The sequence below is a fragment of the Acipenser ruthenus genome, chromosome 1 (assembly GCF_902713425.1).
Source record: "Acipenser ruthenus chromosome 1, fAciRut3.2 maternal haplotype, whole genome shotgun sequence".
Classification (NCBI taxonomy): domain Eukaryota; kingdom Metazoa; phylum Chordata; class Actinopteri; order Acipenseriformes; family Acipenseridae; genus Acipenser; species Acipenser ruthenus.
This window is the reverse complement of record NC_081189.1, coordinates 23,811,504-23,835,500: the sequence shown is the minus strand read 5'-3', so window position 1 is coordinate 23,835,500 and position 23,997 is coordinate 23,811,504. Positions and strand designations below refer to the sequence as shown.

Below are 23,997 nucleotides of genomic sequence, written 5' to 3'. Positions count from 1 at the left end.
TGATTGGCAACAACTAAATTTTTAAAAAAAAAATACATTGTATGAGAGCTAAAGAAAGAGTTATGAGACAATATGAAGGTAATAATAATGATGCTGATGAAGATGATGTCATGTCACCACAAAAGCTGGTAAAGCTGTTATATTTTGTCACTTCAGAACCTACAGTCAGTGTCGTCCATGGACAATACAGCAACGGTGGGTCTTTTGTCCAGGATCTGTATGATCTTCCAAAGAACAGTCACATTCCGTGCCACTACGATTTACTCCCAGTACGGGATAGTCCTTCCTTGCCAAGGAAGGACCTCAGCAAAGATTGAACCCAGCCAACACTGGGGAGGTCAGAGACAGCAATAGCGCCATAGTGACCCATGGCTCAGTGGACCCACTGAAGACCTGTCATCCACTGACCTGCACACCGGCAGTTTATGTCTTCTGTAGATTATTATTATTATTATTATTTGTATTATTATTTTTATTGTTATCGTTGTTGTAATTACCGTTGCATTTTCAAGAAGAACATGACACAAGTTTCAGAATTCAGCATACATTTCCAAGAATGCCACACCAAGGACACCCTTTCTCAGAACATTCCTGCACTGCCGTTAGCCAGAGGGCAAAACTAAAGAATTAAACAGAATTCCAGAACACCAATGTAAATTAGTAGATTGTTAAAGCATACATTTGAAATGCTAGTTAATGGTTGTTTTTTTTTTTGTAAGGATGGAAGATTTGACAGGAATTACCCAGTGAATCTCTTTAGAGGGGTGATTTGATGATATTAAGAATCTTTATAAAAATGTTTAAACTGGAAATTCCTGTATAAGCTCAATTGAAATCGTTCCAATGCATATCAGTAGTTTTTTCAACAGCAAACAAATAAAACACTGATTTATTTTTGTAATGATGAAGCAGACATATACTAGGCAATAAGAGGAATACCCAGAACAGACTTTCATTATTATTATTATTATTTGTTTATTTAGCAGACGCCTTTATCCAAGGCGACTTACAGAGACTAGGGTGTGTGAACTATGCATCAGCTGCAGAGTCACTTACAACAACGTCTCACCCGAAAGACGGAGCACAAGGAGGTTAAGTGACTTGCTCAGGGTCACACAATGAGTCAGTGGCTGAGCCGGGATTTGAACCGGGGACCTTCTGGTTACAAGCCCTTTTCTTTAACCACTGGACCACACAGCCTCCATTACTTGTTTTAGTGTGACTGAGAGTGCAGCTGATACAGTTTTATTAAACAAGAGGTACATATAACAAGTACTGTACTGCAGCCTTCTGTTTTTCTTTTACCCAGTGCAGCATTTTTGTTATTTTTGCTAAATCCACTGCAATCCTCCTTTGCTTACTTGTTATCAAAGAGAACTTTTCTAAATGCACACATAGTTATAATATGCTTAAGCTGGCCTTTTGCATTGCAAAAAAAAAAAAAAAAAAAAAATTAAAAATGATAAAAAAAATAAATAAAAGATTTTTTTATACACACTGCTAGAATTGTCTGTATCGTGAAATGCCTTTTTTTAATATAAGCTTTTCTGTACTGCTTTGGTTTTCTTTGTTATTACTCAAAAGAGCATTTTCATTTATACAAACCTTTATGTTTTATATAGGCAAAGGCAAGTCTCAAACTATTCTGAGCCAGATTGTATTATGATGTTGTATAAAAGACGATGTATATAGCTGTAAATCACTTTAGAAATGATTGAGCAGTGATGCTTGTTGACAATGTGTACTGTACAGAAATACCATTGTGTAATAAAATCAACTTAAGCAGTATTTTTTTTTTTCCTGTGGTTTTTTAAGAACTAATTATGGAATATATATATATATATATATATATATATATATATATATATATATATATATATATATATATATATATTACATACACATAATAAGTTCTTAAAAAATGTATTATATATATTCATTCTCCTATGTTGTAAATCAGATATGATTTAATGTGAACAAGTATATGATGTGTCTATCAGAAATTTAAACAATGTAGATTTAGTTTAAGTTGATCTTTTTTAATTTGTGTTGTCAATGGTGAACAGGTTTATTTATCTGTTAAAGCACTGAGTTTGGTTCTGGTGCTTTATTTAGATCTATAATAGCTAGACTCACTCAATACAACTGCACTTACAGTATAGAAATGAGTGCTTTGGCTTTCAACTACCACATCTGAGCTTGACACCAAGCAAACATCTGAATATGTATAACCTGAAAACAGCACCCACACATGGACAGTCATTGTTATTTCTTTTCGTCCCAATGTGTATGTACTGTATCAAATGAGATTACAATTTGTCATTTTATTCACTGAAATTTCCAAAAGAAAAACTGAAGACAGTGTTATTATTACCTTTTACTACCATTGTTAAACATGAAATTGCTTTAGTTTTCTGTAGATCATTTGCAACAAGCTTTCCAATAAAAAAAATATTAAAGTATAATTATATTATTATATGTTTTATTTTATTTTATTTTGTGGGACAAGGGGGTCGATTCAATTGAACTGAAGGGCAACTCCGTTCCTGAAGGGCTATTCTACATAAAGTTGAACGGGTATGATTAGATAATTAAAGGCTTTAGAACCTAAACAAATGGTTAATTGGTTAATTAATTGATCAAAGCTGAACTGGAAGGGCCAGAGTTGCCCATGTCTGAAACAGTGGCAGATCTAAACACAGACGTTGTATAAATATTAATAATAGCACCAATAAGCATACAAAAAACTATTTATAACTAAAGATGACATGAAGTTGAAATTTAAACTGATGAAACTGTCTTGTATGGTACATTACAAGAGAATGGCACATGAGGCATATAAATGATTAACTATTTAAAAGGTTAGTCACAACAAAATTAATTCAAATATCTATTGTTTTCTAATACGATAACCCATTGTTCATTCTAACTAAGACAACAAAAACGTTCTACTGTTTGTGTTAAGTGTTTGTGTTATGTAAAACTATGATCAAAAGTTTAGTATCACGTACAATTTTAGGATTGAGACACAATTTTAAAAAATGTGTGCCGGAAGCCATACTAGTAGTACAGTATTTTATGTTAGATTTCAAATCCACTGTTTCATTATTTTGTTTATAGAATTGTACATTTCATTCTTCATATCTTAGAGAAAAATCACTGCATACTGGTACACATGAGCTGCGATCAGTTTTAAACATTTATGCGTTACCGTACTTATATTTGGACAGCTTCGTTCTTGATTTAGCAGTTTAGTAATAATTCAGATTTGTGTTACAATCCCATTTACTTCTAGGTTTTGTCAAGTTGTTTACAAATTCTGTATTTTTGGCCATAGCCTCCCATTATAGGCAACTGTTTGCATGCAAGGTTATATTTTTTTCATTATGTTTCTTTCAAAAATGTTAGCATGCTTAGATAAAAAGTGAGTTGAAACACACACACACACACACACACACACACACACACACACACACATACTATGGGGAACTAATACAATGTGGTAGAATTTTGAAAATGGATTTAAGTGTCCAATTGGTTTATCACTTCAGATGTACTGTACATAACCTTCCTCAAAATTGTTGTGTTCAATTAATGGAGTTTCCAGTCTCCACTTTCACCTATGAATATTGCTGAATATTTTAATATCCAGTGTTACTCTGTGTTTTTGTTATCTTTGTTTTATTTGACTTAATAAATAATCAATTAAAATAGAAAAGAAACATAACTTTTTTGTTGTTGTTGTTAGTGTCTGGTTCAGGGGCGCTGGAACTAGGGGTGCTGGGGGTGCAGCAGATTTGCATAGCTTAGACTATATACAGGGGTTACAGTTTTGTTTAATGGCGTTCAGCACCCCCACAATAAAAATGGTTCCAGCGCTGGTCTGGTTAGTAATTTTAGTAAATCGCGATTAGTTATGTACACGAGTTGAATCCAAGACTTTGCTATTCCCGTATAACTTAATAAATTTATGTGAGTTAGTTCTTATGAAGATAATTTTGTGCTAAATCTTTTTTTTTTTTTGCACGCTTAATCTGTAGCAAAACCCTCCCCACCATATACAGAGATCTCAAATTCTGAAAACTGCGATGCGTGAGAGTATCTGAATAATAAATAAGTGATGTCACAGCTAATATAACCGTCCATATCCTAGTAATTTATTTAAACATTCAAAATAAAGACCGCTATGGTGGGGCTGGGAGAGAGAGAGGTACTGCGTGAGATTTTATGAAGTGAGCGTGTGAGAGTGAGACAAGATCCTATACGTGTGTTTCGACCCAATCGTGAGACTTCAGGTGTATGTGTAAGTACTATTGCCAGACGCTTCAGCCCACCCCAAAGGGAGAAGTCAAACTACGCCCATGGTCTAATTCCATTCCCTGCATATGCGACTGGGGTAGTTTTGTCAACGCCCCGTATGTTTAAATTCGTGTTTTGAATTTAAAAAAAAAACAAAAACGTATACATACATAGACTAATACAGACTGCTGATGTTCAAACAGCGCATGCAGAAATACAAACGGTGCATTGGCACGCATTAATATTGATCTGCAAGGTTTATCCGTACCGGTAATACATTTAGTATACTCAGCCTGTCACCACGCTGGTAAGACGTGGCATTCCCCGACGTCACTAAACCGGGGCCATTTTGAACCGGAAACTCCGGTGTGTGTTTAGGACTCGAGTCGGGATTCCCCCCCCTACACAAAACATTATATTTCAGCTGCATACCACGACAAGAAAGAGGTAGGGAAAGATTCGCTCCTCTTCGTTCCACAGCTGTCAGGAATTCGGTGAGAGACACGTATTATCAATTTTCATGGAAGTAATCGCGGGTACAGATAGGAACCTATGCAATTAATTAACTCGCCAATCCTTGTTTTACAAAACTAAACAACAAAAGTGTATGACTGAAGCTTGGTTAAATGGCATAGCTGTTCTGTTGATGTTACTATTGTGGGAGCAATACTCAATTACCATACCAACAACACGAATTGCATACAGTAACACAGTATATTGTTATTACGTTTTCAGATTTTCATGGAGCAGTACCTTCATCGTTATGTTTACATTTTTATTTCTGTGGTATGGTATAAGAAAACGTTTATTTTGTACAAGTAATCGGTCTCAACACAAGAGTTAAGACCGATTATTTGTGCAGCGAAATACATCCCCTTATTTATTTGTGTATATATTTCAGTATGCATGGACCTTTACACACATTGGTAATGCAAGTTCATGTATTGGTGTATATCAGAAATATTCAACCTGTAGTACCTGTACTGTATTTTGTGAGTTTAGCGTTCAGAAGGCTGGGAGACGTGGCAAAATATGTCACTCGGCCGTCCGCTACAACCGGCTTCTGCTGCGCAGGCGCACGAGATAGACGCAGAAGAAAAAGTTTCTTAGATTGAGAAGATTTATCAAAGTATTTGTACAAGTAAAGTAAAACTGAACATATTACAGAATAAGTAACAAATAACTTCAGTGCTCACTTGTATGTTATAGTAACTGTTTTGTTTTAGGCTTCAAATTTCATTTATTTGTAAATATTGAGAAATCTGTCACAGTGTTTTTAAAACATAAACTTGTGCAGTAAGTTTCCATAGGCCTCAAAAACAGTGTATATTTTATTTATATCTTTGGTGGGGCTGTTGGACAGTAATGACCTTACCTTACTTAGATTTCTATTGTTTGCTCACTTTAATTGATATTCGTACTTCCGTGACTTATCTAAATTGCCTCAGAAAAAAAAATCCACCTAGCAGATTAGCTTTGTATTTGCCGCATGAAATCTAAGATGTCAACTGCAAATTACAAACATTATCCAGGGTATCCTGCTTGCATGTTAACATGTATCCTTTCGAAGTTTCATCCGTTCTTGTATTTTGAACTGATGAGTCTTTTCAAGCACAGGAACACGAGCTTGTTTTTTTCTGTGTAAACTGAAGGGTGACGGCATTTTTGCTGGTTTTCTGTGTGCAAGCTGACTGTTTTTGATCAAAGAGCTGTTTGACTGACTTGCTGCGGGATGTGGCGAGAACTGAATGCAGGGAAGTCCTACCAGACCCATGCTCCTTTAGAAATAAACATTAAAGGCTCACATTAGAAAGTGACAGATCCACAGAACAGTGTGATTCTGTCTGATGAAAATTGTCTTTAAAATGGGCTGTTCTAAATGGATGTAAAGTTGTTTGAGGGTCTCTAAGCTTAGGGTCTTTACCCAAAACGAGTTTGCTGGCCAAAAAACAATTGCATTTGCAAACTGTAAAGGGGTATGTGTGTGCCTAGCCTATATTTTGCAAAAGCAGCAGGAAAGATAAGGTGCTACCTTCATAATTCAGAGGGATCTGTACAGCATTGAGACATTTATAGAATGCAAAATAAAAGCAATTGCATGTTGTTTTTTTATTTTGTTGCAGTGTGTTCCGACAGAGAAAAATGATGGAAGAAAGTGGAATTGAGACAACTCCCCCAAGCACTCCTCCACCTCCCCCGAGTGCTGCAGCAGCAGGTAGCCCTGCCCCAGTGTCGCTAGGTAAGCACTGGAGCAGGATTTGAGTCATTCAGCACAGTTTAATTACATGCACTAAATCATCCACACTGTTTACAGACATTGTTTTATTTAATCTTGATTTTGCCAGTTATTGAAACCAAGGTGGATGTCAGCTTGTAGAACCAGATAAAAAAACAAAAAAAAACTCTTCAAATGAATCTGTTGTCATAGGACCTGGTTGGGTGAGCTGCAGTTTCCTTACCAGACTTACCAGTCACTTGGTTCCTGTAAGACAGCATCATGAAGACTGCTTTTCTTGATAAATAATTATTTGATTCGTCAAACCCATGTCTCGTTCTAGGGCAGAGGCCCTTCCAGTTCAGGTCCTTGTTCCGACCATGTTCTGTTCTTGTAAATGTTTAATAGAAGACTTCAGACCTCAGTGTTCAGTTTCACGCTGATGTTTGCTGAAGTCTTTTATCTGTAAACCTGCATTGTTCCCTCTGAATCCTCCCCAAAGGCATACACAGGAAATCTGTTTCAGTGATTGGCTTAATGTAAATATAGTGTACCATAAAGAACTACTTTAACAAAAAAAAAAAATGCATTGGTATGTCCTGCACAAATCCCGTGCCCAGGGCATGTCTGAGCTGTTTTTTCTGACTCTCCACTTCACTGAACAGCACAGTTTGCTAACCTCACACCAAAGGCCAGTGTGCAGCGGCGGGTACATTAAGTAGAGGATACTAGAGGAGTTAGTTTAAAAGGGAAATACCAGACAACAGTGCTGAGCTATATTCTGTTGGTCTCAACATTCTGCAGAATTCTTTTTTTAATTATTAAATGAGTCTACCGAAGAAACTGACAATTTTTCTAAGGTCTGTAATTAAGCAATAGAATCAGAAGAAGAGGGCTTTACCGTCAGCTACAGCTCTTATTTTTCAATTGGGATTTGCGTGCAGGGTTGTGTATTTGTGTAAGTTTCAGTATTTAAGTTACCTTTTAGGTACTAAAGTTTATTGGCAAAAAAAATAAATAATTAAAAATATCTAGTAGTGTTGTCTGCATGTGTTGTTGCTGATCATGTTGTTTGTTCAGTAACTTGTTCACAGTGTGCTGATAAAGTTTATTCAAAGCCTCCTTCCTGGCTTTGTTAGTCCAAGAGAGCACTGTCCTGTGTTGTTACTGTGATAGGCTGAAATAACGTTGCTGAAAGTAAACACTTCAACATTCAAACCGGAGGCTAGTTGTTATTGTGGTTACTGTATTGTACTTTATTTACTATACAAAATTTAAATAGATAGATTGAACGTATCGGACCGTGAGGAAGCAGACTTGATGTACAGTGACAGACAACATGTAGAGTGCATGTACTAGAACAGAGATTTTCTTTCATCACGCAAAAAAGGTAAAATACATGGTGACTGTATTTACATATTTTTTCCGGCAGATTGATTTGCAACAGTGATTAAGCATAGTTTGAACAAGATAACATTCAAGGTCCTTTAACAGAGATTAAGGACCTCATATTGACCAATCAGGTTAAAGGAAATCTCAGATCCATTTTCTGATGTTCTATTTGAGTGCATAGCACATTAATTTGTAGCACATTAATTTCTAATACACAATGCTGTGTACATAGCCAGTTTGGAGTACAGAATGCTGTGCTCCTCCACCAGTTTAACAAATCAAGGGAAGTAATGTTAAAACTTTACAATGCATTAGTAAGACCTCATCTAGATTTTGTGTTCAGTTCTGGTCACCCCGCTACAAAAAGGATATTGCTGCTCTAGAAAGAGTGCAAAGAAGAGCGACCAGAATTATTCCTGGTTTAAAAGGCATGTCATATGCAGACAGGCTAAAATAATTGAATCTATTCAGTCTTGAACAAAGAAGACTACGTGGCGATCTGATTCTAGCATTTAAAATTCTAAAAGGTATTAACAATGTCGACCCAGGGGACACAAATGGAGATTGGGGCATTCAAAACAGAAAATAGGAGGAACTTTTTTACACAGAGAATTGTGAGAGTCTGGAACCAACTCCCCAGTAATAGTGTTGAAGCTGACACCCTGGGATCCTTCAAGAAGCTGCTTGATGAGATTCTGGGATCAATAAGCTACTAACATCCAAACGAGCAAGATGGGCCAAATGGCCTCCTCTTGTTTGTAACCTTTCTTATGTTCTTATTTTATTTTCCAATAGTGGCCTTCAGTGTTGTATACTGCTGCACTTCATCATCCTTCTAGCCTTTCATCACCGTGTACATTCTCCCATTAATCAAAGTCATAAAAATGCTTGACGGAATGACACCAAAAACTGTAGCATATTGGGGGCAATGTTTTCACACCTGTAGCTCTCACCTCGCTGTTCTAGTTTCTCATGCAGCTCGTGATTAGTCTCCTGAATTTAATTGTCAGATATGTAGTGCTGAACCTTTGTTTCTGCCATTTGAATCACAGTTTTAGACAACTGTGCTGCAAGGACAGATTGTTTTACGTATTTCACCAAAAGACTACCTGAACCGATCCTGAATGTATGCTGTACAAATTACACCCTACCCGACACTTGTAGTTTGGTCCTGTCCAGTTGCAAGGGTCTACTCTTTAAGCTTACCCAATTTGTAAATGAAAGTGCATGGCCATCAATCAACCTAAGCAGGGACTGGTATTTATGGCATGTACCTTAGAATAGAGTAAACGTTATTTCAATGGGCATTAGACATAGACTAGTTGTCCAGACAATCACTAGACCGATGAAGACACTAACTAGCTGAAATGTTTGTCAACTTGTCTGAATTTCAAACATTTAATCTTGTCATGCAAACACTGCATGGCAATGTTAAACTTAATGAGTCCAAAGGTACACGTACTCCCTTTTAAATGTCTCTGACACTTCCAAAGGGTTTGTATTCCCTTTTGAAGCAACTTTGTACGGGTCAGAAAAATCAGAGTTATGCAAACTATAGTATTCTTCTTTTGTTTCACATCTCGATGACCCTTTCCCTTTATATTTGTGTGTTTGGTAAAACCCCTATTTCTGTATCATAATTTGTATTGGTGATGCATTGCTGACATTGATATTTTCTGAATCGATGTTTTGTTTTCTCTTTTATTTCAGCCATGTCCAGTCCTTTGTCTCTCCCCAACACATCCGGCATGTCTTTCCCAGCCCAAGGCTTTTCGACAACCATGGCTCCTGCCTCCACCTCACTCCCTCCTATCAGACCTTCTGCACCTCCTCCATCGGGCAGCGCTCAGGGTTCCATGATGTCTGCCTCTCCTTTCCCTCCTCCTGGGGCCTCAATCCCTGGTATACCCTTTGCGAGTCCACTGGCTGCATCAGTCCCAGGTGTCCCCTTCTCTAGCCCCATGGCCGCCTACTCCTCTCCCTCCATCCCTCCCAGTGGCGCTCCTCCTCTGGGTCCTGTCATGTCTGCACCTCCTGTTGGTCCTCCCACTACAGGCTTTTCGATGAACGCTCACTATGACATCACTCGGGGTCACGCGGGGAGAACTCCACAGACACCTCTTATGCCATCATTCTCCACCCCACAGCCTGTCACAGGTGATAGTTTGTTTTTCTCTTCAATCTTCAATGTAAAGTAGTCAGAATGTTTTTTTTTTTTTGTAGGCTGTCAAAGGTTGATAACTGGCAACCTAAGGAGCAGCGGGTAACTTGTAGATGTTTTCTCTAGCTTCGTTTTTTTTAATTACATTTTAAACCATTTCATTTTCACCCCTTTCCTCATTTTATTGTGTTGTTGAATTCACCATTGTTTTGGTTCAAGTCAAACCCTACTCTTCTTTCTGGTCAATAAAGTGTACAGCTGCAACAGTTACATGCAGCAGCTTAACAATCTTCCTCTGGTTTGTACAGCAGGGAGTGACTTCCCATCCCCACTGCAGTGAAGTAAGGAAGAAAGTTAATTTTTAAGCAACAAAAAAAAGGCATTTAAAGTAGATAGTGTAACATGATTTTGGAGGCGGGGATATGGTACTAAAGGATTTTTTTAGGGCTAGCTAGTTAGTTTTTGAGACTTTGCATGTCACCTTGCTCTGTTATGTATAATAATTTCATTATACATTGATTGATAATGCACATTTTTTTTTTATATATATCTATGTCGTGTTCATCGTTTCTATTGGATGGTAATCTTAAAAATGTAATGGCATAATGCCACATGATGAGCATGTTTTTTCTCTAGTTTTGGAATAGAAACATTATATTGATTGTCTACTTGTTTAAGTTTTTGCATGATGTTATTTCTATGAAGTTTTGTTGTCTTGAGTTAAATTGTGAAGAGTGTTTTGTGCAGGGCCCTTCTCTAAAAGCGCTGTTCCTTCTTGCCTGCAGCAGTGATGTCAAACCCCATGGTTCAGCAGCCTGCTATGTCTGTCGGTGTTGGAGCTGAATCTCCTATCACCTTCCCAGATAATCATGAAGATCCGAGGATGGGCATGGAGGACAGTGGCAATGCAGGAGGCATATGGGGCTTTATAAAGGTGAGCTTCTGTGAGGTAACCTGCAAGAAGGAATGTGTTAAAGAAGTGTTGTTTAATAGCAATCACCTGATCTGAAATGTTGACAACATACAGAGAATGGCTGTATCCTCTAAATCAGAGGTATTTTATTGGTACACAGAGCACTGTTTGCAATATACAACTGAGTGTGATATTTTAATGTGAGGGTAGAGCTCTTGAGTGTTCAAGAGCTGACAACATACGTCGATTTATGTTTGACCTGGAGAGGGGCAGTAACTCTTGGCAAGTGTATTAGCTTCTGGCCTCATCAGTCAAGTGCTGTGTGATGGGGGAGCAATTTTTATGAACCAAGCTGACACTACAAAAGTCAGTGGTAACACAACAGTGCATTTATCTGATGCGCTACTGAGTGAATGAATTAAAGCTCACTAGCAACAGGCACACATAGTGTGAATTACACAGCATTCCTGAAACGATCCACAAGGTGGTGCTGCACAAAAAGAATTTTAACTGAAAACAAAAAGAATGTCCAACTGTTCATTAAGTTATTATCTGTATGATTGACTTGTACACCAAGAATATGAACATGGGTAAATGTTAAAAAATACTGCTCTATTATTGGTCACTAAATAATAAATGAACAGAATTAGAATATGCTTAACGTTTTGTCAGCTCAGTGGTTTAAAATATTTTCGATAAAAGGAACATACTATTGAAGCTGTAGTTTTTTTAAATGCTTTTTTTTTTTTTAAGATGTAAGAAAAGTTGTGCCCGTCTTGATCCTGCTTTGGCACCAACAGCCCCTCTTTATAGAAACTGTCACTTCTTTAGTTTATTTCACGTCATTTGAAAAAGAAAAATAGCTCTAGCTTGCATTGGGAATTTAGGTGACTGTAAATATCTTTTAATCAGTTTCAGGAGCTGTAAAACCACGCAGAACTTTATTAAAGTCATATTTCAGTCAGAAGAGACTTGCTTTTCTATTTTATCATCTTGATTTAATTAAACAAGCATTATGTCTAGGTAGCCTTCATCATTTTTTTTTTTTTTTAATCAAAAATTGCCTTAAAAAGGCAATCAGTATTCAGTATAAACCTATCAAAAACTCACCACAAGACTTTAACCTTGTGGTGTGTAGCACCAACATAGGGGTCAGTAAAAGTCTGTATTGTGTACAATACATTATAATACATTATACCCCAGCTGTGAAATTGTCATCAGATGAATGTGATATTGTTTTTCTATTTTGGGCTTGTGCCATGCAACTTAGGGTCAAACAAACAATAACTACAAATCATCTTCACGTTTACCTCCTTTTAGTATATAATATGTGCATTTTTTGGCGTAGATTTAGAAAACAGCTGTGAAACTGATCTGATGTGTTTCTGCTTGATGCTTTTAGGGTGTTGCTGGAAACCCAATGGTAAAATCCGTTTTTGATAAAACCAAACATTCTGTGGAGTCGATGATCACCACTTTGGATCCTGGAATGGCTCCGTATATCAGTAAGTAAAAATAGTGTATCGCAATGTATTTTATGATACTTCCTGAAGTAACAACCTCTCGAACAGTTAAGTGTCTTTACTACTGGAGCTAAATTTTCAATTTCCAGTGTGTCCCCCGTGTACCTGTTTCCTGTGCTAGCCATGTAACTCCCTTTCATCATTAATCAGTACACAACTTGGTGCAGTGGTTGCAGGTTTTGCAGATTTATGACCTGTGGTTGATTTGTTGTTGCTTGGATCTGGATAGATGATTTATTGGAAAGTACTGTGGGTAAAGGGACAACTAAAATGCCTGAAAGTGAAGAGAGATCTTGGTAAAACGGATTTACTTTGCAGACTGCCTGACCTACAATAGGTTTAAGAATTGAAAGATTTGGGGATCCCCCCCCCCCCAGGTGGGAAATAATAATAAAAAAAAACAGACTTGAGATCGGTAGATCTACATACTGATTTTAATTAAAGTACCTATACAAACATCCATACTCTATGTACATATATGTGCCACACTTTTACCTATATTTATTTCAGATGTATTTAATGTAATTTATGTTCCTCTTCCATGAAGAAATTATCATGTCCCTGTCAGGGTTCTGCCCAGGCCTTTTCAGCCAGACGGTGACTGTCGCCGCCTGGCTGAAAAAAACCTGATCCGCCCGTTTTGCAGATGCTACTGTGGCTTAAACAATAAGATTGATTGCACTTCTAGATGACCACTTGCGCGTTCCTGGGTGGAAAAAAAAAGTCTTGGAACCACATGACGGCTGTGTTACATCTTGACACAACAGGGGTGGGTTTTCTGTGTTAAGCACTTCGAGAGGCTAAAACATTAAAATGATATCATAAAAATATGTACCCAGCTGATTGTGAGAGATATTGGGGGTTCATGTATAGAAGCTGTACACCTTTAAGAATAAAGGCATGGTGGGATATCAGCAGAACACTTGTCAGCTGACATACAAATGCTTAAGTGCAGAGGTGCTGGATTATTACACTCTGGTTTTATGCAACAGTTATGATGATGACCAAACGTGTGTGAGTACAGTTGTGTAACAAAAGAAAAAAAAAAAAAGTTAAAATTAATAGTTAGTTGCATTAAAAAAAAAAATGTAGAACAGCGAAAAACAAAAAGACATGCATTAACAAAATGCCCTGAAAACTTAACATAACGAAAACGAAGCAATGAATCAGTAAGCTCAACAATTAAGCGAAAAAGGAAGTGAAAATGTTACCCCTTTTTTTTTGTGAACTCCGATAAACCTACATTATCGTTCCTCAGTCAAATCGTAGAGTGCCTAAATAAGCACGGTAATTTACCATCATAAAAAACAGTAATGAAAAAGAAAATGTAGAACAAAAAAAGAGCAACCAGATATGTCAACAAAAGACAACACATTATTCAAATTCTTTGTCGTATTATATATTTAAGGTAAGGCATGTTTATTTTTCTGTTAAATGCTCCTGGCTATAATGTTCTGCCACCCGGCTGTACAGAATTCCTGGGGAGAACCCTACCTCTGTTTTCATACTTTTGTAATTGTTCCTTTCAGAATCTGGTGGAGATCTGGACATTGTTGTGACTTCGAATAAGGAAGTGAAAGTTGCTGCTGTTCGAGATGCTTTCCAAGAAGTGTTTGGGCTGGCAACGGTTACAGGAGAAGCTGGTCAGTCCAATATTGCATCCCAGCCTGTGGGTTACGCAGCAGGACTGAAAGTGAGTGGCTTATAGATGTTTCTCACTCTTCTTCTTTAGACGAGAAAGTCGTTTCCTTTTGGAAAGGTGCAAAAAGGTTTGAATGACCTAGGTGGTTACAAAGCTGGCCATGTTAGCATAGCATCAGATGGACAATAAGCAAAAGACTATGTGGCACATGTGGATATTAGATTGTTAATTGTAATGCATCTGCTGGCATACCTCTTGCTAACCCCGAAACAGGGTAGAAGTATTCAGCAAGGGCAACACAATTTTGATTTCTTAACTTGGTATTTTATATTTTCCTTGCAGGGTGCCCAGGAACGGATAGACAGTCTGCGTCGAGCTGGGGTGATCCATGAAAAGCAGGCAGCAGTCTCAGTAGAGAACTTTATTGCTGAGCTGTCTCCTGACAAGTAAGAAGCACTTTTCTTTTATCTTCACCTGTAACTTTGGCTAACAAAGTTGATCGATATCTTCCTGCCACAAAAAACAGAAAAGAAACGGTGTTCAAAGTGTTTTTATTCCTTTTGATCCTTTTAATATTGTTCTTTTAGGGCAGGACATTCCAAAGTGATCCTGTTTGTTTGTTTTGTTTTTTATCGACCTGTCTGTGCTTTTGTGCTCAAATGATCCTTACTACCCTTAAAGGAGATACAGCAAAAAAATACATTCATTGCAGTGTTTTCCTTGGGATTCTCTTATATTTTTGTTTATGAAAGGACTAAACATTGAATACCTTGTTGACCATTTGAGATGTAATATGACTGCCAAGATAATGCGAAGATTTGACATTCCAGAACTATATTCTATAATTCTCTAGGTCACGTTGGGTATCATTGGGTGTTGTTGACATCAACCTCTTATTTAATATGGCTATCGTGGCTCTTGTGACTTCTGTTTAGTCTTGTCTTCACATTTAGTACACAGCTCAATATAATTTTTGCAGGTCAATTTCCATATCAGTGAGTTTTTCCAATATCTATTTTACATAACTTTTACAAGCGATTTGATGCTGCACAGTTGGAAACAACAAGGAACTTATACAAGCCATTTACTGTATTTTGTATGTATGTGTTCTTACACTTCAAATTATGCATTCTGTGAATTGCATGCTGTATCGTTTAGAACATATAAATGAACCTCTTAGTATTTTTCATGTATTCATTTGTGTGTGTGGGTGGAGGTGGTTGACTGTTGAGAGACAGAAATTCCTTTGTTGTAAGCTCAACTGCTGTTCTACACACACCACAAAAAAAAATCTTAAACTTCTACATTTTTGCATTTTAATCAGTCTTGTCAACACTACCTTAAAAGAAAGTATTCCTGAGGGATTCTGTTTTAACACAAATTGCTTAACTGTTTTTGATCACTGATTTACAAGTTTACTGCATATTCATGAACATTACATAACATGTCAGAAATGTGCTTTGAAATTAGATCAACATATTTGCTAGTGCTGTGCTTGACAGAAATAGGAATTGGTTATATTTTTGAGTATTTACAGTACCCCTGTAGTTTAAATCTTGTATTTTGTTATTGTTACAGGTGGTTTGATATTGGCTGCTTGATTCTTGAAGACCCAACCCATGGCATTCATATTGAAAGCTTTACACAAGCCACACCAGTGCCTTTAGAGTATGTTAAGCAGGTCAGTGTTTATTCAGAAGATAATTAATACTCCCCATGGATTCAACGGTCATAGTATATTTAACCACTTGACTGCCACTGGATGTACCAGGTATGTCCTCCTTGTGTAATGCAAAAGGATTGGATTTTCTACTTTTCCCTTTAATTAACCTTGATTTGGTTTATTTAATTTGTAAATGGACTGGTAATCGTTGAAGGGATTCGCCTATGTGTTGCATTCATTTCTGTGGTAGTTCTCTCCTGTCAGTTCGACACTAGCATTGCACTGCTTGCTTCCGTATGGGCAGGGATTTTGAAAGTAAATCTTCTCCGATAAGTTTTTCAAGGAATGGGATGGATTAAAAAGTCATATATAACATGATGCCACTACATGGCATAGTAAATACAACCACAAGTATTATATCTATAATCGTTTATTTTGTAAGAAAGTGAATTCCTGTGCAGTCATGGGTTTCCTCTCTCATTATTTTCATTGGTTGAACTAGCTGCATGTGCCATTTCTAAGAGATTTGATTGACAGATGACTTTACCAATAAAGTTGTGAACAATGAGAGATGTGTAGCAAAACTAACAACAATCAGGACTGTAGCTACTCTCTTAAAACGGGGTAAAAGTTTCCGTTAAAATGTGTGTGCTTTTATTCAGTGTGCTTGGTCATGGCATCCTGAAGTAATTTGTATCCACAGCAGATCATACTGGTACACATGGCCTTACTTTGTTTACTGGAAGCAAGCGACTTGAACTGACAGGAAATAATAACAGTGATTAACTTCATGAAATGGTGTAACGTTTAGCCCAAGGGAAAAATAATATAACCAGTGGCTGTCAAGGGGTTAAGAAGCAAAGTAACCTATTTTTAAAGGTATTTACCTAGAGTGTGACTGATGTATCATTGGAGCTGCAGTGGTGTTGTGTTCATTTCATAAAGGGTTGCCAAATATGCATTACTTTATCTTTGCTGCATCCTGTGTGGTATATATTATGGGTTTACATTTTTCAAAGAGGCCAGATAATTCACCAGAAACTGAGATACCGCTGTATTTTCTAATGGAAATAAGAGGTAGGAAGTAATGTTAGGCTACATACATACACACTGCAGTTGGCTTGACAACCGTATTTACAAACGGCACTCGCTGTGGTTGTTTGTTTTACACACACCTTTCATTACTGAAGTGACTGACTCTCTGTTTAAACAAACCACTGAACTCGGGCCATCATTGCATGCCATGTGACAACATGGAGGCTGTGTTTTTGTTTATGCTTTTGGAAGAAAGTACAGTACGTAATCGATAGAGAGCTCGTCAACCACAGCTATGCTCGCACCAGCGGAGAAGCCGTTTGGATTTTTCTGCACTGCTAAATACAGTGGCGATGATCTGCAGTACCATGACGGTAGATTGAAACATTTGGGCGATTTTCCCAAGAGTATATATCTGCAGAACGAAGGTTCCCACAGCGTAGCTCACACAGGGTAGTGCTGCGTGCGCAACTCATAATTTACGTCGTGCTTCATTCACCCTCAACACCGCTACCATGTGACGATAAAGGCGAAAGATTTATTCGAACTGAAGAGAAGCCAGAGTGTGGTATACAGGGTATGGGAGGGGGAGAACACTGGCTGAACATAGTGATTATCTTGTGAGAATTAATTGGTGATCCACGGCCAATACACCACGAACCTTGGGTTTAGGGCTAGGTTATTGTTATGAAATTGTTATAGTACGTAAATTCATCACCCTTATCATGTGCTCGGCTGTAGCACATAATGATGACGTCTATTACCAGTTGCGCACGCAGTACTACCCTGTGAGCTACCCTGTGAGACCTATGCTGCGGGAGCCTTCATTCTGCAGCAATACCCCTCTCAATCTTCCGACCAGAAGGCTGGTGGGAACGACTTGAGTCGTGACTGGATTAAAAATGTACGCATGTCTAAGGAGTTGTATATGCGTCTTTGTCATTTACTGAGACATTTCGTGGAGTGCCAAAACACACAGATGAGATGTTCGGTATCGGTGGAAAAACGAGTTGCGGTCACACTGTGGCGTTTGAGGATACGAATTGACCCATATTGTTTTATTTAAGTTGCAAAACCAAAAATAAATTTTTTTTTTCTTACAACAGAATATTATACAACTGTACTTTGATTAAATAAAAAAAAAATTGGCCATGTTTATCACACGGAAATGTCTGATAAACAATGACATCATTAGTTGCACAGAAATCCACTGAGCACCAACTGCGGTTGTGTTAGTGCGGTTGTAATACACACACACAGTTAGTGCGCATTAACTAACCGTACTGAATTAATAACCACACTCGATACTTGCTCTGAAAAGGATTAACTAGTGCAGTTGTTGCTGCCCTTTGTAACTGAACTGTGTGTGTATACAAACCGTATTAACAGCAAAAGATGAACTTACAACCGCATTTAGCCTGTGTGTGTACTTAGCCTAAGAGAATCCATAAGAAAACCCAATTCTTCATTTTGGGTCATGGTTAAGAATTTTACCGTCTATTTTTCCTGTACAAGATGTCTTAGAATTTGAATGGCTGATGGCATCTTAGCTTCTGCTAATAACCACATTACATTATGAATACAAACTAAATGGTAATTTCTTTTAAATGTTCCTTACAGGCCGAGACTCTAACACCAGTAGACTACAGCTTAAGGTGGTCGGGTCTCATGGTGACAGTGGGAGAGGTGATGGAGAGGAACTTGCCTCATGTCAGCAAGACTGACTGGCATGTCATGTTCACTGGCATGTCTCGAAGACAGATGATCTACAGTGCGGCTAAAGCTTTAGCAGGAATGTATAAACAGCGACTGCCACCCAGGACCGTTTAATGCAACACAAAAACACCATTTTAGCCAATGGTTTCTAAAGGACTACAACTATTCACACATCCAGGTGTGTGCTTCATTTTTATGTCCTATGAAGATATATAGTTGGCAAACAAAATATAACTGTAAATTTGTATTTTTTTTTTTTTTAAATTATAAGATTTAGTGAAAGCTCCTGCAACTAAACATTCCAGTTTGTAAGGTGTTCAAGTTTAAAACATAACATCTAAGTAAATGTGTTTTGTAAACGGCTGAAACCTCGACATCTGTAGCAGATGGAAGATGTTTTGAAAGTGATTTTAATATGGGACAAAGGAAATCTGAACGGAAATGCAGAATTCTGCTATTTTAAAAAAATATTCTAAGCAGTGAAACCTTGAAGGATTGTTTGATTGATCTCAGTGGGATATGGGCTTGTTACAGAGCTGTCTGTCCTGAGTAGTAAAAGGTCACTGAATAGGAGGTGTACAGTTTATCAGAAACCAGGCTTAAAATTGGCACCTGCCTCCCCAATATTTGGTCCTACAGCCAACAGAAGTCAGTTCTGACGTAATTAAAGCATGACATGACATTTATAATAATAATTTTAAAAATAGGCTTTACAATTACCTCATTAGCCATGCTTAAGTCTTTGGCCCATAGGTTACATCTGGTTAAAGATGCAACTAATTAAGATCTTATCAATTCAATTTAATGTGTGAACTCAAAATTGACATCTGTCTGCTATAGGACCTAGTAGGTGATGCTAATGTTGAGCCTTGAGAAATGTGTGTTGAGAGAAGCTGGAGCTAGGAGTGAAGCTTAAATTCTTACCATTGACTCAGATAAAGTCCTGTTCAGAATGATTGAGTGCAGGAGGATTTTAAAGGAGGTTTCTTGATACATGCATTAAAGGTTGTGTTTTTTTTGTTTTTTTTTACTATTGACATTATAGATGGCCTCATTTATTGTAATCTATGAAAAATCATTTTTAAACTATCTTCTTTTTTGCTAACTTTTGTTCTCTAAAAGATAGACAACAAAAATTTAGGATTTATATCTAAATTGATCTTTGTTCGCCAAAGTCATATATATATTCTATATAAGTAACGTAACAGCTTTAAAACTTGTTGACTGTAGTGTAAATAAACCATACACAGTATGCAAAAAAAAAAAAAAAAAAAACTTTGATTCCAGTCATCAGAAAATCTCCAGCCACATGATATGTGAATAAAAACAAATGAATCACAGGAATATTGTAAATGAAGAATTGGAACAATACATTTGTATAATACAATAACATTCATAATTTAGGAAGATTTGACAAGTTTGATGCTAAAAACCCAATAAGGGGCACTTTGATTGTTCATAATTTCCTGGGGTTTGTGAAATCTGTCACACACATTGGTGATCCATTGTGCCATCTTGCTTATAGCCGGTTGGTTTCAAAGTATTACTATTCATTCTGTGCTGTGTTTATTTATGTTTACATTGAAATAATGTAGTTTGACATACCCTTTTGTTCAAATACCTCTTTCCATAATATAAAGAAAACTAGCATTATGACAAGATCTTTAGGATTCAAACAAAAAATAACACCAGGTCTGCAGTGTCCTGAATGACCAGATGATCCGCTTTCTTGTATGAAAACGCAGTTTGGTGTTTTGATGTAAAGAGTCAGCATCAAAACAGCCCGAGCTGCTTAAAGGCTGTATAATGCAAATGTGCCTCAGCTTTTATTAGTAGTCCCTATTCTCTGCATGTCACTTGCCCTGTCAAACATTACATTGATCTTTTAATAATGCTTTCCTTTTTTTTTTTTTTTTTTGCATTAATCCACTGAAAACTAAAATAATTTATCCCAGAGTGACCACAGAAAAACTAGAGCTGTGAATGACCTCAGGGCTGCCAATTATGTTGGTGTGAAAGTAAAAAAGTAAAAGAGTGTTAGTTAGCCGTTGAAATTTGCATATATACCTGAGAGAGATTTCAGCATTTTATGTTTTGGACAAATGGCAGAATTTTAGTCTACGGTTATATTGTTATTTGTTTATTATTTGGGATAAAGGATTAACAACTATAAAACCGCCTTTTTACAAACCAAGATTTGTAAATAAATAACATTTTTGGCAAATAAAACATTGTTGGCATTTCTCCTAAAGTGGATGCTGGGTACAAGTTGTACAACTAATGTGGCAGGTTTTAGTGTGCGGCTTTACCTTTTTGATGACAGGCATGAACATATACTGTACTGTGTAAAGATTCTCAGCCCTTTGTGTCTCACAATTGTTCTAATGTGTAAATCGGATGAATCAGATACATCACAAGGAACCCTGTATAATATTCTAAATATATTTATGTACTGTTCTCTATATTCAGTTTAGTATTTTATAAAACCAACAGATACAGTACATTTATTATCCTTTTAAAACATGCTTTAAATATGTGCCACTGATGTTCAGGAGACTAAATTCATTTATTTACTACTTCTACTGTGTCGTGTCATTTATTTATAGAAGATTATTGAACAATTATCAGCTGAATATCCGACTGTGTACCAATGCTTATTTTTTAAATATCTAACCACATGACATGTGAATAAAAACAAATGAATCACAGGAATATTGTAAATGAAGAATTGGAACAATACATTTGTATAATACAATAACATTCATAATTTAGGAAGATTTGACAAGTTTGATGCTAATAGACCCAATGAGGGGCACTTTTGATTGTTCAAAATTGCCTGGGTTTTGTGAAATCTGTCACACTCATTGGTGATCCATTGTGCTATCTTGCTTATAGCTGGTTGGTTTCAAAGTATTAATATTCATTCTGTGCTGTGTTTATTTATGTTTACATTGAAATAATGTAGTTTGACATACCCTTATGTTCAAATACCTCTTTCCATAACATAAAGAAAACTAGCATTATGACAAGATCTTTAGGATTCAAACAAAAAATAACACCAGGTCTGCAGTGTCCTGAATGACCAGATGATCCGCTTTCTTGTATGAAAACGCAGTTAGGTGATTTGATGTTTAGAGTCGGCATCAAAACAGCCCGAGCTGCTTAAAGGCTGTATAATGTAAATGTGCCTCAGCTTTTATTAGTAGTCCCTAGTCTCTGCATGTCACTTGCCCTGTCAAACATTACATTGATCTTTAATAACCTCTTTTCTGATTTAATAGAATTCGAAACTGGATCGTACTTCAGGTACCCTGATGCATATTTAAGCTGACCCCTCTTCATGTGGCTTCAATTGGAAAAACAAGCCTGACTATATAACGCTGATAAGAATATCAAATTAAGCAGCATCCACATGCAGTAGCTGTCCTGCTCTGAAATTCCCAGCATTTTAAACAAAAGATTCTGCATAAGAACCCCACACATCCCACCCCATACTGGAAACAGACCTGTATTCCCCTTTTTAGACATACATAGTGTACGTTTTCTTTAGGGACTTCTTTTAGTCATGATTTCAACTGTTATTGCCTTGATGTGATGAATGGAATTGAAAAATAGCCACATGGGTGACCTTAAGTTCAAAAGCAGGCTGTGTATGTGTACTTTGCCACATTCATTTTAAATGGGTTTTTACCACAAGTCACTGGTTCGGTTTCTGTTGCTGGCAATATTTAAGTACCATTTGGTCTACAAGAAATACCTGAGACTATTACACACAAGAAAAAAAATCTTCTATTCAGAATGAGCAGTAATATGATGTCTGGCATTGTTATGATATGATATGATTGCATTAACTGGGCTTACCTTTGGCATAAAAGTAGATCATACTGTATTCTATTTTCTGAAGACATTTAAAACACACAAAAGTAAAATTAGCATGTAATAATATTAAGGGGTCCGTTTACATTTTTAAAATGTTTAATTTGAACATAACTAAATAAATAATTGTAGATATATTTAGAAATATATATGTCTGACATCCACCATTGGACAAAAAGACCATTATTGAGGAACAAGGATATGTATGTTCCTAAAAAGACATGTAAGCCTTCGTGTAATCAAGCTGTGACGTTACAGGCCTTTCTTTCCAGAGATTTCACCTTTACTTTCTTTTTCCTTCTCAAGTCTGGTTTGTTTCTGGTTCTGCATTCTGATGAAAGCTTTAATAAAGTTCATAAAACTGGAGAGATCGTGGCATTATTACTGTATGTGATAATCCGGGTATGCATTCTATGCAACATTTAACACACAGTTTTTGTAAACTTCCTGGATTGAGTGTGTTGAAACACATTATACACTGTAGACACTAAAAACAGATTGAACGAGGTTGACATTCGCTAACATTTCTGTTTCTGTACGGAACACCATGCATGTTTCTAGAACATGCTCTATCTCTGGTTGCTATGGGAGTGAGAAGTAAGTTAGTGTGAGGAAAGTCAATCAAGACAGTAAAATAGCTGCATATAGTAGCTGGTTTTCTTCATTGAAAGACGTCCAGCAAAAGATGTTATGTAAATCTAAAGAAATTCTTAACTATTATTTTTAGACATTAACAGAAGGAGAACATTCCTTTCTGTCTAAGAGCTCTGCACACTACAGGTAGGTGGGCCAACAGACTCACTCCTAAGAGGGGGAGACAAATCTACGAATGAGGAGGCAACAAATTTGACGCTTCTTAATGAAACATATTCATAACAATAATACTGCAAGTAATGGAAGTAGGTGTACTAACTAGCATTATATTCAGTAAACACTAAAGAAAAAGGGGCATAGGTGTAGAAAGACGGGCCATGCTTTTCAGCAACAGGTCAGCTGAGAGAATTTGAAAACTGAGCTTGATTTAAATCACCCTAACTCTAACTCTCACCTGAAACCTAATCAAAAGAATGCAGTACAGTTTTACACATCTTTCTGCACAAGGTTAAAAGCGTGGTCCATCTTTCTGCACCTATGCTGAAAAAGCTTATAAAAACGCAATAAGGTCCAGCTCCAAAGGCTACTCCACAGGGTCAAACAGAGTAGGCTGTGGAATCCCTCAAATCCCCTGTGTGTCTGAAGGTGCGCTACTTTGACTTCAGTAGGATCAGCTCCAGTTTGTGTTACAATTAGAAGGTTTGAGGGTTCATATCTGTGAGTGACTGTGATGTGACAGTGTCCAGTGATAACTGCAGCGTGGGGTGGCTGTTTTTGCCCTGCAGGGAAACATTTCATATCTTCAGCTGCTAATTTAGATACAAACAAAGTTCATTTGCAATCTTTTTCTTCTTCATTTTATTGTACATGAGGGGAAGAGTAATAGCTATCATGCCTTGGGTGATGATATACCAACAGCAAAAAAATATTTTGTGACTGAATATATTGCTACATTACTTAAACATTAA

General features: G+C 36.9%; 2 protein-coding genes across 5 annotated transcripts in view; both read left to right on the top strand.

Annotated features, from left to right (window-relative positions):
• Positions 1-2,465, top strand: part of LOC131736868 (multiple epidermal growth factor-like domains protein 10) — a 65,255-nt gene extending 62,790 nt beyond the window's left edge. The window contains exon 25 of the mRNA XM_059022345.1: positions 157-2,465. Coding sequence (XP_058878328.1) covers positions 157-317 — 161 coding nt within the window. The 3' untranslated portion in view covers positions 318-2,465. The remainder of the gene's footprint in view (positions 1-156) is intronic.
• Positions 2,466-4,608: 2,143 nt separating this feature from the next.
• LOC117409439 (protein PRRC1) lies at positions 4,609-21,135 on the top strand. 4 transcript variants are annotated; one of them, XM_034015485.3, is made up of 9 exons: positions 4,609-4,746; positions 6,423-6,538; positions 9,617-10,063; positions 10,853-11,001; positions 12,383-12,485; positions 14,033-14,196; positions 14,488-14,591; positions 15,724-15,826; positions 18,464-21,135. In XM_034015485.3, exons 2-9 carry the CDS (start codon positions 6,442-6,444, stop codon positions 18,671-18,673), a joined length of 1,377 nt encoding a protein of 458 aa, XP_033871376.3. In that variant the 5' UTR covers positions 4,609-4,746; positions 6,423-6,441; the 3' UTR covers positions 18,674-21,135. The 4 variants fall into 4 exon arrangements, with proteins under 4 accessions (XP_033871376.3, XP_033871379.3, XP_033871375.3 ...); XM_034015488.3 differs by having other exon boundaries at positions 4,609-4,793; positions 10,856-11,001; XM_034015484.3 differs by having other exon boundaries at positions 4,610-4,793.
• Positions 21,136-23,997: the final 2,862 nt, after the last annotated feature.